Genomic DNA, 15700 nt, shown 5'->3' with positions numbered 1-15700 from the left:
AAAAATCAAACATACTTAGAAGAGAGTAACAAGAATGTTCATTTATGGGTGGGGGGGAGGGTAAATGAAAGGACTGGAGATATTCAAACCAGAAAAGAGAAAAAAGGTGTATGTACATTGTCTTCAAATATTGGAAGGGTTATCATGAGTGAAAATGAAAACAATTACTCTGTGTATTCCCAGAAGAGAGGCCTAGGGACAATTAGCAGAAGCTAGGCAGCGGTTCTCAACCTGTGGGTCGCGGTTCTCAAACTGTGGGTCGCGACCCCTTTGGGGATCGAACGACCCTTTCACAGGGGCGTCGCCTAAGACCATTGGAAAACACATATATAATTACATATTGTTTTTGTGATTAATCACTATGCTTTAATTATGTTCAATTTGTAACAATGAAATTGGGGGTCACCACAACATGAGGAACCGTATTAAAGGGTCGCGGCATTAGGAAGGTTGAGAACCACTGAGCTAGAGGGAGTCAGATGGAAGAATTCTCTAATGTTCTGAGCTTCCCAGGAAAGAAAAGGCAGCCTTAAGAGGTGGTGAGTTCCCTAACATTCAAGGTCATCGAACACAGTCTAGATGATCACCACCTGGTGGGTGGGTTTGGAGAGAATTCATTTATTGACCAGGAGTTTGAATGAAATGCTCTTACTTTAAGGTTACGCTGTAACACTGAGATGTGTTTAATCTAAAGATCAACCCCATTTCCTTGTTCTAAGAAATCTAATCCCAACACATGTTGAGCAGAGGGGAAAAAAAAATACAAGATGAATAAGTTAAATGAAAAGCAATACCCAGGTATAAATAGAACGTGACGCAGAACTTTAGAGGAAGAAATGGCAAACTAACAGGAAAATAGAATCCAGCACAGCAGCAGAGAAACGCTGTGAAGCACAAACCAAGGAACAGAGTAAAGGAAAGGCGAAGACCCCATCAGTGACAATACCGTGTACAGGGGATGCCTTTCTCTTTCTTGAGAAACGGTTTTATTCATTTTTAAGACTTTTCTCTTCCGTCCGTGGGAAAGACAGACCAGAGGAACATGGCAGCGTAGCAGCAAAGGGGGGGAGGTTCAAGTGGTAAAATGAGCGAAGCTCTTTCGTGATCACTGAGTGTCTGGCCTCAAATAGATGTGTGTGCCTATAGGGTCAAGCGCACAGGCATGGAAGCCACTGTGGATAACATCGGGATGTAAGAATGACTAAGGGAAGCAAGAAAAACTGGAAATTAAAACTTGGCTTTCTAACAAAGCCAATATGGAAAAAACACGCACAAACCACCTAGAAAATGAGATGTGTCGAGAGCAAAGCCACAAAGGAAACAAAAGAGAAAGAAAACGTTAAAAAGTTATCTCAAGCACATTTCATCTGAACTTTATCACCATTTGTAATCAACTTCTGAAGTTTCATAATACCCTTTAACCTTAGTTACGCAACCCACTGAACAAGTCATCTCATTGTTACCCGACTTGAAGGAAGAGGGGAGACTCTTTTCATGTTGATAAGAGATAGAAAAAGGAGTCACTCCCAGGGGGGGAAAAAAAGTGTTCTGAGTCAGCTCCTGGAGCCTAATGGTAAGGAGTGGTGATAATCTTTCGCTCGCCTTAACCCTTTCAAAGATTCATGGCACCTGAAGTTAGACATGCATGACACTGAAAAAGTAAAAGTAACTTTCATTTAAATAAACAGAGACTTTTCATTAGAAGACAAAAGTAGAAATTGTTTCTTATTACTCACCCATTTCCTAGGTCGGCCTCGTGGCCGTTTTTCTCCAGTGGCTTCTGCTTTCTGCAAAATGAAAAAGGAAGTCAAATGGTTTCCTACCTGACACCATGCACCAGGGCTCACCAAGGCACACGTGTGAAGCGTGCATGCCCGACTTGCAGAGGTGATTTTAAGAACTGTTTTAACCATCTCTTCCTTTTTTTTAGGTTCATCTTCTCCCTTTTTGATTCTTCTTTCATTATATGATGTCAATAGATACAACCCTGAACACAAAAGACTCCCCTGGAGTGATTTTCTTTTATTTCTAGCCATAATAAAAAATGACTCCCACATATCCACAATTACGTAAAGTATTTTAGAAAATTAATGTTTCTTAAGCGACGATTTCCTTTCCGTGTCACTAAAGTCACCAAATTTAATACTAGTGCATTGCTTTATAATTTACAAGACACTTCTACATTGCTAGTCAAAAACAAGTCTAAACATAAATAAGACATAGGATTCTGATTTTAAAAAAACATTTGCTTATTTCTAGAGTTAATTTCCTAGTCCTTGCCAAAAAACAATCACCTGTCAATCAGTTCACTTACAGCAGAGGGAAAAATAGCTGGAAGAAAGTATCAGTATTTGGAAACTATGGATATTAAAATAATAATAAATATGTACATTAACTCTCCACTCAACACAGATATGGCATTAATATATTTTCTATTTTGAGAGTTTGTTTTATTGCTTTACTCCATAAATATTTTCTGATATCGTGGTTATTTTTTCCCTTTGAGTCAAAATTTTAAATTTTCTATCAAGTATTTTCCCTGCGTTTATCACCCTATTCCAATCCCCAAATGCACCAACACACACACACACATACACACACACACACATCACACATACACACAAATCACATACACCTTCTATAAAAACAGGATAAAGAACACTTGGTACATACTTCTGTGTATGAGAATCATCCCAAGGCTATCTGAACACAAAAATGTAGGTAACTTGAGCTAGAATAACTTGTTTTGCATTTTACTTTTGTTACCTGGGGTAGCAGCCAGTAGATACTTAACACAATGATACTAAAAGTACCTGTTATTACTGTCTACACTGTCAAATGAGAATCTCCTCTTTCTCGTTTCAATTTGCCTGGTAAAAATAGATTGACACAGATGATAGATAGATGATAGATGATAGATAGATAGATAGATAGATAGATAGATAGATAGATACAGAATAAGCCACAAGATTTCTCACTAAGTAACTCCCTGGCCTGGCATTAGTATCCAACAGGTCCCATGCATTAACCCAAACTCCGTATAATTATAATGCTAGTTCACATTGATTTAGCATTTAAAATACCCCAGGCAAAGGGCTAAGTCATTCACATGTTATTTATCCTTACAAGAGCCTTGCAAGGTAGGTATTACTTTTTCTCTTATTTTGCAGATGAGCAACTAGGTTTTAGATGGGGAGGTAAACAACTCAAGGGCACACACACAAAGCTGGTAAATGGCAGATCTGGGATTTGAACCCAGTTCTGTTGGGCTCTAAGGACTGGGCTCCTACTCCCCAGCAGGGCTGCAACCTTCCCACAGGCATTTGCTACCACAAGGAGATATTTTAATTAACTAAAGTCATCACAGATTCAGCTAATTTCCCAGAACAGAAGGAAACCTGGCAGAGCCTTTGTCTATAACCCTGGGACTGGGCGCTCTGAATCGCCGTTTCCTACTTCCCAGTCGCTCCACAGAGGAATCGCTTATTGTCAGGGGTTAGTGGTGTTGTCTTAACTTCAGTCATAAGGGCAGGAATGAGATAGGTGAGAGCCTGGAGTGCCCAGTGAACCACACCCTCTTTCTGGGTGTTCTCTCAGAGAGAGGGGGCAGTATCTTAACAGAAACACAGACTCCTCTTTGGAAAGCTTGGACTCAAACCCCTGCTCTGACATTTTAGCTTTAGGACTTAGGGCAGGTCCCTGAAAACCCCCATTTGGTTTCATATGTGAAATGGAGATAATGCCTCCTGTGAGGAGTGAAGTGCCCGCCCTAAATGAGGTGCGCGAGAAATGTTCCTTCCCTCCTAAGGAGATGGAACTCTTAAAGGGAAAGTTTTCCTTCAGGTTAGTCCAATCTCACAGAAGGTTCGGTCAATGCAAATATTCCATTACACCCACCTGTCACCTTTAGAATGAAGCTTTTAAGAAACCCTTTGGCTAGTACATAGTGAGTTACACAAGTACAGAATTGTCTAATACAGAAGCAGCGTCTGATTTGGTATTTGGGAGCATAACTTACCCAGTAGTAAATTACACAGACATGGAAGATAGAAATCCTTCCTAATGGGCTTGGCGATGAGAGGTGGAGTTGAGGGGAGGGGGCTATTGACCTTAAAGCAGCGGTTCTCAACCTGTGGGTTGAGACCCCTTTAGCGGTCAAATGACCCTTTCACAGGGGTCGCCTAAGACCATCCTGCATATCAGATATTTACATGACGATTCATAACAGTAGCAACATTACAGTTATGAAGTAGCAACGAAAATAATTTTATGGTTGGGTCACAACATGAGGAACTGCATTTAAAGGGCCAGAAGGTTGAGAACCACTGCCTTAAAGGCTAGCACACCAGGCTTTCTCTGCACAGTTGTTACGTTTCAGGGGCCATGATGTGGTCCGGATGCATCTAACTAAACCCTGTGGAAGAGAAGGTTGTTTTCTAAAAGGGTTTCATTGCATTTCAAAAGTCAGAGAAAGCAACTCTCTGAGAGAGAAAGCCCTGCAAATCAGAGGATTTTAAAATGAGCATCTCAACTACAGAAAGTCTATTCAAAAACAAAATTCGCACCATTTTCCAAAGGGCAAAAAATATCACAACTGTCACTTGGACTTGTAAAAAGCAAACTTGCTGCATGGTCTTCGGGCCAGAGTTACATGTAAACCGAAACCCTCTTCTGAGACTCCATCTAGAAGAAACACATTAGCTGTGCTGTGCGGCCTCGATCTGGGAGGTTTTCATTGTTCCTTAAAACCCACATTATTTAATCATTCTGATCAAACCTCACAGAGGCTGCAAAACAAGTTAGGATTTTAGTTTGTAAACCAGCATAGATCCAGGGTTTTTACACAGTGCAAAACACAGGCTTTAACTGCACCCCACCCCCCTTGTGTTTAATGCTCTCCAAGATATTATTTTTCTATAGAAGACAAACAAAACATTCTGGGATCTTGTTTTGTTTTTAATATGTCAACATGTGTATAGCGTGGAGGGGTATATTTGGTTTTCCTTTGCCAGAGTGGAATTGGGTTCTATACTGCAAACCCACATATAATTGAGACAACAACGCATTCTAAATGTTTCCTGCTTATCTGGGAGGGGAAGCAGAAATTCTACATTTGTAAGAACTGAAATTTCAGACCATGACTGGCATTGTTATACTAACATTTGCAACTATCATATCATATCTTGTTAAAAGTGTTACTGCTTGTCCTCATTCATATTGGTTTGTTTAAAAAGTTTAGATTCAGACCTGAATCTTTAATTTTATAATATACTCAGAAGCAAGTTCATGAGAGCTGGGAGAAATGCTAAATGGGAAATATAATTATTTCTTTCTCTAAGGAGTTCTGATACTCCAAGCTTTTAAATGCACTCTGCACTTAAAAAATAATTAAGAAAGGAAATTCATCTAGCAAGTATAACTCTTGAATTTGAACCAGTGCTTTGCCTGCCGCACAAGACATGCTCACTATGTATTTATTGAAGAAGGAAGGAAGGAACAAAAGAAACACTACTGTTTATGTCACGTGTGTGTCTTGTTTCCCTCTTGCTATCAGAATGCTACAGCTTGGTAGGACTTGTGGGTAAGACTTTAAAAAAGCATTTCATCTTTAACGAGTTAAGAAAATTTCCGGGTGTCTTACGACCTCCAAAAGCATAGCCCTGTGGTTTATTTGGGGGACAGCGTTCTGTGGCACACATCTGCAGCCCTTTATAAGTTTGTAAAGAGCTGCCATCCAAAGGTTTCTCAAAACCTAACTTTCAACCTGCATTTCAGGTTACCGAAGATAACAGTCTTCTGGCAAACATCTTACAAAATATTTGACAAGTTGCATGTAATACAGGAAAGATCACAAGCTTTAGGAGGAGATTTGAATTCAAACCCAGGCACCACCATTTGCTAGAGTTGAACACTAGATGTGTCAGTTTCTCATTTGTGAAATGAAGACCAAATGCCTACATCAGAGGATGAAAGGAGCTAATATATGTTGTAAAGTGCCTGACAACAGTGACAGCATTTAGAAGGTACGCGAATGTAATTTCTTCTGCTCTCCACATTTTAAACTGTTACCCTTTAAAAAAGTACCTCCCAGTTCTGTAAGTTTCCATAGTGGTTTTCTGAGCATCCTCTTCCTCCCTGTTTCACAAATGGGAGGTTAAGCCATCTGCCCACATTTGTACGTAGTGGAACTGAGACCCAATCTGATTTCAAGGCAATCAGGGGTCTGTTACTTTGGGAGATGTTCCCATATGAAGTAAAATAGCCATGGGAGGATTTTAAAAAATCAAAGCCTTCTAGGGTGAGAAACAAGTGAGTAGTTAAAAGTATAACATTTCCAAGTTTCCTATAAAGACGTGGACAGGAGCTGAAATTGGGAGCCAAGAGAATTATCCAGTTCTGACTTCTGGATAGCTATGAATTTTTTGCTAATCTAAATGCTCTTATCACATTTTATATGTACTGTGATAATGCATGAAAGCCAGAACTCTCCCTTCTTTTTCTTTTCTTTTTTTTAATTGATTTTTTTACAAAGAGGAAGGGAGAGGGATAGAGTTAGAGACATCGATGAGAGAAACATCGATCAGCTGTCTCCTGCACACTCCCCACTGGGGATGTGCCCGAAACCAAGGTACATGCCCTTGACTGGAATCGAACCTGGGACCCTTGAGTCCGCAGGCTGATGCTCTATCCACTGAGCCAAACTGGTTAGGGCTGAACTCTCCCTTCTTTAATCAATCAGTGCATCTGAACAACAACAAAAAAGAGCTAGAAAAATATTTAGGCATAGTAGCACCTTGTTTGGTTTTCATGTATCTCTATGCCTGTATATAGGTATAGATGATAGATAGATAGATAGATAGATAGAAAGAAGATAGGTAGAAAAGTTTAGACTAAGACCTGCAGACCTAAGAGCATATGGAACCAACTATCTGAAGTTTAGAAAGTTACATTTTGTTTCTTTCAGTGGTTCCTTTACAAATATAAACAGTGCAAATCAACGTGCAACGGCATTAAAATCACCTGGACTGATCGGTCAGACTAAGCATTGAGTAACTCTCATTTTACATTTTTGATAATCCAGTTCTATGGGTTTCCAAAATTTAAGTGCAACCATTTTTGGTCTTAAAAAGATATTGCAAGTTTGTCATCACTCCATATTTTCCAATAGGAACTATTAGTACATTCTATCCTCCACTGGAGTTTGTGCTCATTTTAACCAAGGAAGCCCTCACGGTCAACTCTCATATCATTATTTACACACCCCTGTCTTCACCTATGCAAACACTAAATTAAACCAAGGCCAAAATGACCAGAGGAATTATCTCCGAAGTTTAAGATTCTCTTCCTTTATACTGTCCCTCCGCCTCTTTTGTAAACAGAAAAATCAGTATCAATGATGCAGGAGTTCATAGGGGTTACCTTCTGAGCAAACTGCCCCTTCCTTTATCCTGGAGAAAAGAAAATGACTACACTGCTCCTCGATAAATCAATTAGGAGGTGTCATTCAAAAACTGTTCAGTATATTCAAGCAACATCGAATAAAACCATAGCCTAAAATACAAGTTCTCATTCACCTTCTCCTCCTGGTTGGCAGAACAAAAATTTTAACTAAACACTTCAGAGTCTAGAATAGTGAAATTTGTTGTTCCACCACTGTGCCAAGTTATGTGGTCCCAAGGTGAGCTCTGGAAACTGCAGAACGTCAACTAACAAGACAAGATAGGTTTGAATGACTTAACTGACATAAAATGCTCTCTAGCATCCATCTATTCTCAAGGCAGAACTGAAATGCAATAGAATACCAATCTGGTATGTAGTGCCTCCTTAGCAAAAAGATCTGCTGGGACTTGGGAGATCAAAACAAGCCACGGTTGTTTGTAGGTCAAAGTAATGAGGAGCGATTGATGAAAAAAGTTGAGAAGAATGACAGCTTGCAGAGAATCAGGATTATGACTCCCCTGAAATAACATTACTTCATGAAATAATTCAGATGTACTTGACTCTCCCATATTTGGATAATAATCTATGATGACTCAAAGGCATTGCCAGAGAAAATTTACTGATGCAGTAAGGCTTGGTCCTCCCTGGAAAAGTGAAGTGAAAAACATGAGTCAATTGTTTAGGTAAGTCAGCTTAAAATATCATGACGATGGAGACAATAACTAGGCTTTTTGTAATTCTACCTGCCTAGATTCATTTGCATATTAGGGTCCTGGATCCCAGTGGGAATTACCTCCCCACTAAAACACAGAGGAATCAAACTAAATCATACTAATAACATAGAAACCATAGGTTGGAATTCTATAACTTCCCAAACCATCTTTCTCCAACTTACCTATAATGATGCCTTTGGTTACTCTCTCTAATTGAGCCTACTGTATTGGGGGAAAAATCTTGTCCTCACTCAGCATTATGCTCTGACATTTATCTAAAATGACAAGTAAAACTCACAGTCTCTCACCCTAATATAAATATCTATGATTGGTATTAGTAAGCATTTATCAAAACTAAAGCACACTTCTGAGAATGTGATTAGAAGGAGCACAAATCTATCTTTATAGTACCCAATTAACATCAGGTAAATAGAAAATATATTAAATCTTAATCTGAACACATTATTTGAATCATACATCCTTTACCCAGATATTTTCATTCCACACTTTTCTCTCTAGGTCTGGTCAAAATGCAACTCAAGAAAATCTATGACATTATGAAGGGGGCTACCTCACACATGAGATCTTTTTTGTATCCAATTTCCTTCTATTAAAATTTAATTCAATCTGGATGCGGAGAAAAAGGAATCCTCGTGCATTGCTGGTGGAAATGCAGACTGGTGCAGCCACTGTGGACAACAGTATGGAGTTTCCTCAAAAAACTAAAAATGGAACTCCCATTTGACCCAGTGATCCCACTTCTAGGACTATATCCCAAGAAAACAGAAACACCAATTAGAAAGGATATATGCACCCATATGTTCATAGCAGCACAATTTACCATAGCTAAGATTTGGAAACAGCCTAAGTGCCCATCAGCAGATGAGTGGATTAAAAAACTGTGGTACATCTACACAATGAAATACTACACTGCTGTAAAAAGGAACTCCTACCATTTGCAACAGCATGGATGGACCTGGAGAGCATTATGCTAAGCGAAATCAGTCAGAGAAAGGTAAGTATCACATGATCTCACTTATTTGTGGAATATAATGAACAACATAAACTGATGAACAAAAACAGATCCAGAGACAGAGAAGCATCGATCAGACTGTCAAACCTCAGAGGGAAGGTAGGGGAGGGTGAGGGTAAGGGGGAGAGATCAACCAAAGGACTTGTATGCATGCATATAAGCCTAACCAATGGACATAGACACCAGGGGGGTGAGGGTATGAGTGGGGGTGTGGTGGGGGAAAGGGGGTAAGGACACATATGTAATACCTTAATCAATAAAAAAATTTAATTTAATCTAAAATTTTCCCCCCTACAAGTACATAAATGAGAATTGGCTTGAGACCTGGAGATGAATTTGACTTGTGGCCTTAAACACTAGAGAATTAATGACAACCCCTCTAGTATTCTCTCATGATTAAAGAGCCACAACAAAAACCCTAAACCAAACATTAGGAGAGGATATCTTTCTTTTCCCCAAACATGGGTAATGTGAAAATACAAAATATTTCCATCCAGCACAAACATGAGAGGAAAACAAAACAAAACAAAAAGGAAATGAAGAGGCAACTGGTTACAGGTATATCTCAAGCTAAAACATAAATAAAAGGGTCAAGACACACACACAACACACACACACACACACACAGAGAGACATACACACACATGAATAAAGTATTCAGGAAAACATTAGCTCTCAGTTTCTTTTATTAAGATAACAATATGAAACTGGTTCAGGGACAATTTTTGAGCACTCAGACTGGAATTCTAAGGACTAGATTTGCTACATAATGGTCATCTATGGGAATTTGTCATAATGAAATAAAAGCAAATGTAAGAAGAATTATCTTCTCTCCCAAAAGTTCCAAGCATAACAAGTTGCATTTTTAGACATGTTTGTTTTATATTACACAGATCAATTTTATATTGACTATGGCCTGAAATTAAAGTGATAGCTAATTTAGTAGTCAAGCACTTGGTCTTGCCACGCTCTGCATACATTGTCAAGTTTCACACTGCTAATTTTCCAATGAACAGTTTTGTTTTTAAATGCCCCAAGGCCAATTACTGAGCCCAAACATAAACTTTGTAAGTAAAGAAACTCCAAGCAGCAAGAAAGTTTAAACACACATCATCGGATTCTAATGTTCACTGTAGCTCCTCTAGTTTTAGAATCTATTCTCTTATATACTTACCAGTTTTTGTAATACTGTTTTCATTTTGATGAGTCACAGTGTTCAGAATACCCAATTTATTAATCATAGAAGATTGCTCATATCCACTCTGGTCAGTCTAGCAGGATATGTTTATCTTACATGTTATTAACAATATAACTATTTCTTAAAAAAGAGTCCTTTTCAAAATACTTCTAAACATATGTTTTGTTAGAATACAATATATGTTTGATAATTATGTTTATATAGGGTAGCAGCAAACTTGATAAATACTGATTTGAAAGTGAAAATACCTGAAGTTTACACATGCCATGAACAATTCATCAATGTCATTCATTGTTTTGCAAAGTATTATCTTCTCCAAATGAAGCGTAATTTATAAACTGAAGAAATATAACAGTCGTGTTATTGGCAAATATATTTATTCACTTTTATTAGAAGGGGGACTTTAACAGTTGTGTGAAATAATTTTGTCTGGAAGAATAAAAGATTTCAGGGAAGCATTTCTTTGGGGAAAAGAAAGTTTACTTTTGTTTTAGAAGTTGTAATATGTATGCATACAGAACTAACAGAGAGATGAGTGGCCTAATTAGGGTCATTGTAAATGCCTATTGTAAAAGTAACTAAAAAGAAATCATACCTTACTTGGGAAGAGATCAAGTTTTTTGTTATTTGGTTTTAGGTGGTAAATTAGGCACAAATCTCAGCTCTCCTTGTCAATGAAGATTTTGTTAGTCAGTGGTAAACTGTTCAAAATGAAAGGTGATAGAAGCATCTCTTTGCATTGGAAAACATGTAATACAATGAAATCTGAAAGATAATTCCTTTTCCTTCTTTTGTATTAAATTTTAAATAATTTATGATGAGATTTACAGATTTCTTTCTGGGAGATGTTATAATGATCCACCTTTTAGAGCAAGTACATCATAGTCTAAATGTATATTAGCTATCTACCAAGATCTCCCTTTGCCATCTCATTAAAGTGAAATTAAGTTAGGTAAATCCCACACTATGCTACATTTTAAAAAACCTGTTAAATGAGCCTTTTTTAGTTAACTTAATAAGTCAAATCAAATGTAACTGAAAGTATTTAGGTCAGGAATACAAGATTATGTATTGTCACTTTTAAATGAGAAGGTAATTTAGAGCTACTTTAAAGTTTATTAATTAAATGTGAGTCACCAATCTTCATTCTGAGAAGCTGTTAGATTTAAATATATTAGAAACCTGCTCCTTCAACTCTGTTTAAGACTATTAAAATAAAACAGACAAAAAGTCATAGCTATACCCTAAATAACTTTATATGTATCACTGGTTGCTATGACAGTTTACATGAAAACCATCACATATAATATGGTAAGTGCCCATAATCAGAGAAAACCACATAAAACATTAATCCCCAAAAGATGAGCACATAGTCCTTTCTAACAAATACTGTACATGGTATACTCAAATGTACTCCTGAATTCTGAACCTTTGTTTTTAACTAGTATACAAACCTACAGATAAAATACAGAATTTTTTTTTCAGATTTACTTATAAGGCTAAAACATGTAAATTGTATAGTTACCCTCTCTATATGCATTGACCCTGAGATATTTCCTCTTTTCTAGCTCAAACAAAAGCAACATAAGTTATTTTACACTACAATCTAAAGTTTATAAAGAATAACACGGGAAATTATACTTGACTGGATTCTATCCTGCCCAAAATAATACAGTGAGTCAAATATTTGTTTAAAAAACTTCTCATTGTTCCATTGAGTGCATTTCTATATCACCTGATGGAAAGGCTTTTTGAGAGATTATAATATATTGCAAGCTAATTGTAAGCAAACAGTATACTTTATCATCAAATTTAAAGCTGTAAAAGTCATAATTTTTTTTCCAGTATTTCATAATTGGATTTACTTCTAATTATCATCTATTTGATAAAGTACTTAACTGTAATAGGGGAATTTGGTTTTTCAGTAGTCTTGTAAATAAGCACAAAGTAAATTAATCTTTATTATTTTTAAAGAAAATTACAAAATCTATAGCTTTGATTTGTATTTAACTATTTCACAACTGGCCCAAATCTTAAAGGTGTCACTCACCACTTCCCCTCCTCACCCTCCCAACCCCAGTTTAGGTTTCCTATTATTTGGTGACTGTTTACAAACAACACTGAAGCCTCTTCATGAACTTTGTATGCTAAGCATTTGCTTAGAAATCTCATTCATATCAAGGGTTGGAAATGAGTCTTGGGTTAACCAGTTAAGACAAACCCTTAAGTGTGGGTCTAGGGTGGGAAAATCACAGGGAGGTTCCTGTGGGAGTTGAGGAAGTTGGGAAGACTTGACTTGAGAAATCTCACCTTCTGAGCTGCTTTGGAGGGACTCTTGTTTTTGCTGCCTTTGGGTCTTCCCCTGGGTCTCTTAGGAGAGGGCTCACCAGTTGGCTCCTAATTGTGGAGAGAAAAAACGAACACGTTGTTGTGGCAAGGATGTCTGCAAGAAACTGACCCTGACTCTGTAGTTACATTTTCTGCAGGTGCTGCTCCACTGAACTGTTGGAACACATTCAGTTCAAGCATCAATAGGAATGGTGGCTCAGAGTTTTCAGAAAGGGGCAATAACGCTCCTTTTCATCCAAGGGCTCAAAGAGGAAATGGTTATTTTACATATGAAAACTAGATTCTATTCCAACCCTACCAAGGTAACAAAGGATGACAAGTTTGCATGTTCTAGAAAGAAAGTCATACATTGAGGTGAAAAAGTTGCATGGTTATGCATTTGGCAACTCAGCCATAAGCATTTTATACAAATACTACTAGCCATTGCACTAGCATTTCAAACAGAAATACGAAGCTAACATCATAAATATTTCAGCAATCTTCCCTACTGAAAGATGGTTTTTAATCATCTCTATATATCTGCATTGTAGTCAACACATTGAGTGAAATATTGGAGCAATTATCCAAGTTCTTCAACTCAAAACAACTCCATTCCCCTTAAAATTCCCAAATAATTATGTTAAATCTGTTGTGGGAGGTTTTGCTTGAATTATCTAGATAATTGCTTCAATTCTCCACTTCCTTTTGGAGATTCAGGCATGGTCTCTAGTCTAAATTTAAATATCTTTGATAAAAAGGAACAAACTCCCCAAAACTTTCTTTTGAGAAAACTGCTATGGGGGTGAACTGGAGAAAAATAAAGGTGGGGGGGATAAGGAGGAATGGAAGTGTCTGGGAAGGAGAAATTGAAACTATCAATAGGTTTAGCAAAACTTTAAATGGCTTCTATGCCAAGTGGTAAATACTCAAGTGGTTAAGAGAATGTGATGATTAATATTCCAGTTCCTAAATATTTATCCAGTGAATCATCAAATTACATTTCATTCAGATTCGGTGATTAAATGAGACTAATTAACTTAAAACTCATGAAAGTCTCCAATGAAAATTCGCATCCTACTGAGAGAACCTGGGGAAGGTTACTCAAAGCTTCCGTGGGACCACTAGCGCCAGTGGGCACATCCGGAGCAAACACATCGGAGACACATTTTCCTTTCTTTGTGAACTCAGCCTCAACTCAAAGGTAAAACCTCCAATCACCTCCAGACCCCACTGCAATTTCTTTTCCATTATTTTTTGGAGGCGGGAGGCAATTAGAAGAGCTAGAGAGAGCTGGGTGGCGGGTGGGAAACAAGGGTGGGGGGTGAGGGGGGGGACAGGCAGGGACTAGCTGGGAGGTGTAAAACAGGGTCCGAACGCGGTATAAAGTGTCGCTTGGGCAGAGCGGGAAAACTCGGGGGCCTCTAGATGGGCTTGTTTCCTTTGATGATTTCAAAAAGGTACAACCCTCTCCGTTTTCCTAAAACGCGCTGGCAAGCAAACATTGTTCGATACCGCCACTGTGCTCTCTCTCGGGCGGCTTTGGGAGTCTAGGATAATTTTCTAACCAGCCTACTTGCCATGAAGGAAGCTTTTTAAGGCTACGGAATGAAGAAGTTTTAAAAGCCCGCGGAAGCGAAGTTTAAATGTTCTCAATGGACATGTCCCGCTCCAGCCCTGCCCGCCAAGGCTGGGAAATTGCAGCGAACAAAACCCCCCCGCCCTGGGCGCTGCGCGCAGCCTTGCAAGCGCCGGCTGCACGCTTAATTGGTTGCATCCGCAGACAAAACCCTCCACTCCGCGGGGTCCCGGGCGCCCCTCGATCTTCCCCTCCCAACCCCCCAGCCAATCGCCCTGTAGTAACACATTTAATGTCTGAAGCTCTGAGGCGCGGGATCTAGGGGCAAAAGGGAGACCCGGCGCCGGGCGAGGAAGTGACCCCAGCTACGGTGCACCCTCTCGGACATTACTTTCCTTCGCGCCCTTGGCCAACGAGCTAATCCCGTCCCTTGCGGACCCAGACTCTCCGGTAGCCCCTTCCCCGGGACATCTCGGCGGCGCCCGGATTTAAGGAGCAGAGAAAGGAGGGCGGGCCCAGGGTCCTTGGTGGGGGAGGGCGAGAGTCGCCGGCCCACCAAAGCATTGGGGAAGGGCCCAAAAGGGGGGGTTGCCGGGAGACGAAAACCCGGGCCCGCTAGCAGCCCGGTATGGCGGGAGAAAGAGCCCACGAACGGCCCCCGGGACTTCAGCCCCTCCAACTCTGCCCCTCCAGAGCATCCTAGCCCCTCGCACTTCCTTCTCCCGGGGCAACTGTAAGGCGGTGAGGAAAGCGTCTGCGAGCCCTGGAAGGTCGGACCCCGGCCGCTTCCAGTCGCCAGGAGCTCCCGCGACACTCCGGGCGGTGCACAATAGCGAAAGTCCGAGGACACGCTGCCTCCGACCCCACCTCCCGCCGCCCGGCCCGGCTCCCTGCCTCCTCGCCCGGAGGGGCGCGGGCGTCCCCGGCTCTGCCGCGCACGGGAGACCGCAGCTCTCCTCCGGCCGGGGGGCAGCGCGTGGCGGCCGTGGCGACTGGACTCGCGGGTTCGAGTGGCCGCGCGTCGCGGGGGCTCTCGTCAGAGGGGCGAAGGTGGGCTGGGGCTTCCACTCCGTCGGGGTACTGACTTGCTGCTGCTTCTTGGGTCGGCCGCGTCTTCTCTTCTGGGCGGGGGGGCGGCAGTTGTTCTGGGTCTGAAGTGGACGGCTGCTCGGGCGCTTTCCTCGCGTGCGCTCATCTGGCTCTGCCGCTCGCGCGTTACGGCTTCGCGGTGTTACTGACGTTGCAGCCGCTTCTCCTTAGCTGCCTCCAATCGGCCCGCACCTTTCGGGAAGTATTTGATCGGGTTGGAGAAGCGGGCAAAGGAAGCGAAACGCCGCGTGCTGCAGGATTGTGTTTAAACTGTGCGCGCCTGCCCCATCAAACCCGAATGTCCAGCGGTTGCTAAAAAAAGA

The 15700-nt window shown here is 40.5% G+C and overlaps 1 protein-coding gene across 1 annotated transcript in view; it reads right to left on the bottom strand.

Moving 5' to 3' along the window:
• LOC106698497 overlaps positions 1-15483 on the bottom strand; it is a 138302-nt gene extending 122819 nt beyond the window's left edge. The window contains exons 1-3 of the mRNA XM_023760662.1: positions 15374-15483; positions 12695-12781; positions 1737-1787 (exon numbers count right to left, since the gene is read on the bottom strand). Coding sequence (XP_023616430.1) covers positions 1737-1787; positions 12695-12781; positions 15374-15483 — 248 coding nt within the window. The remainder of the gene's footprint in view (positions 1-1736; positions 1788-12694; positions 12782-15373) is intronic.
• Between the last annotated feature and the right edge of the window lie 217 nt (positions 15484-15700).

This window comes from Myotis lucifugus, unplaced genomic scaffold (genome assembly GCF_000147115.1).
Source record: "Myotis lucifugus unplaced genomic scaffold, Myoluc2.0 scaffold_189, whole genome shotgun sequence".
NCBI classification, from domain to species: Eukaryota; Metazoa; Chordata; class Mammalia; order Chiroptera; family Vespertilionidae; genus Myotis; species Myotis lucifugus.
The sequence above is the reverse complement of the archived record's forward strand: the minus strand, read 5'-3'. Positions and strand labels throughout refer to the sequence as shown.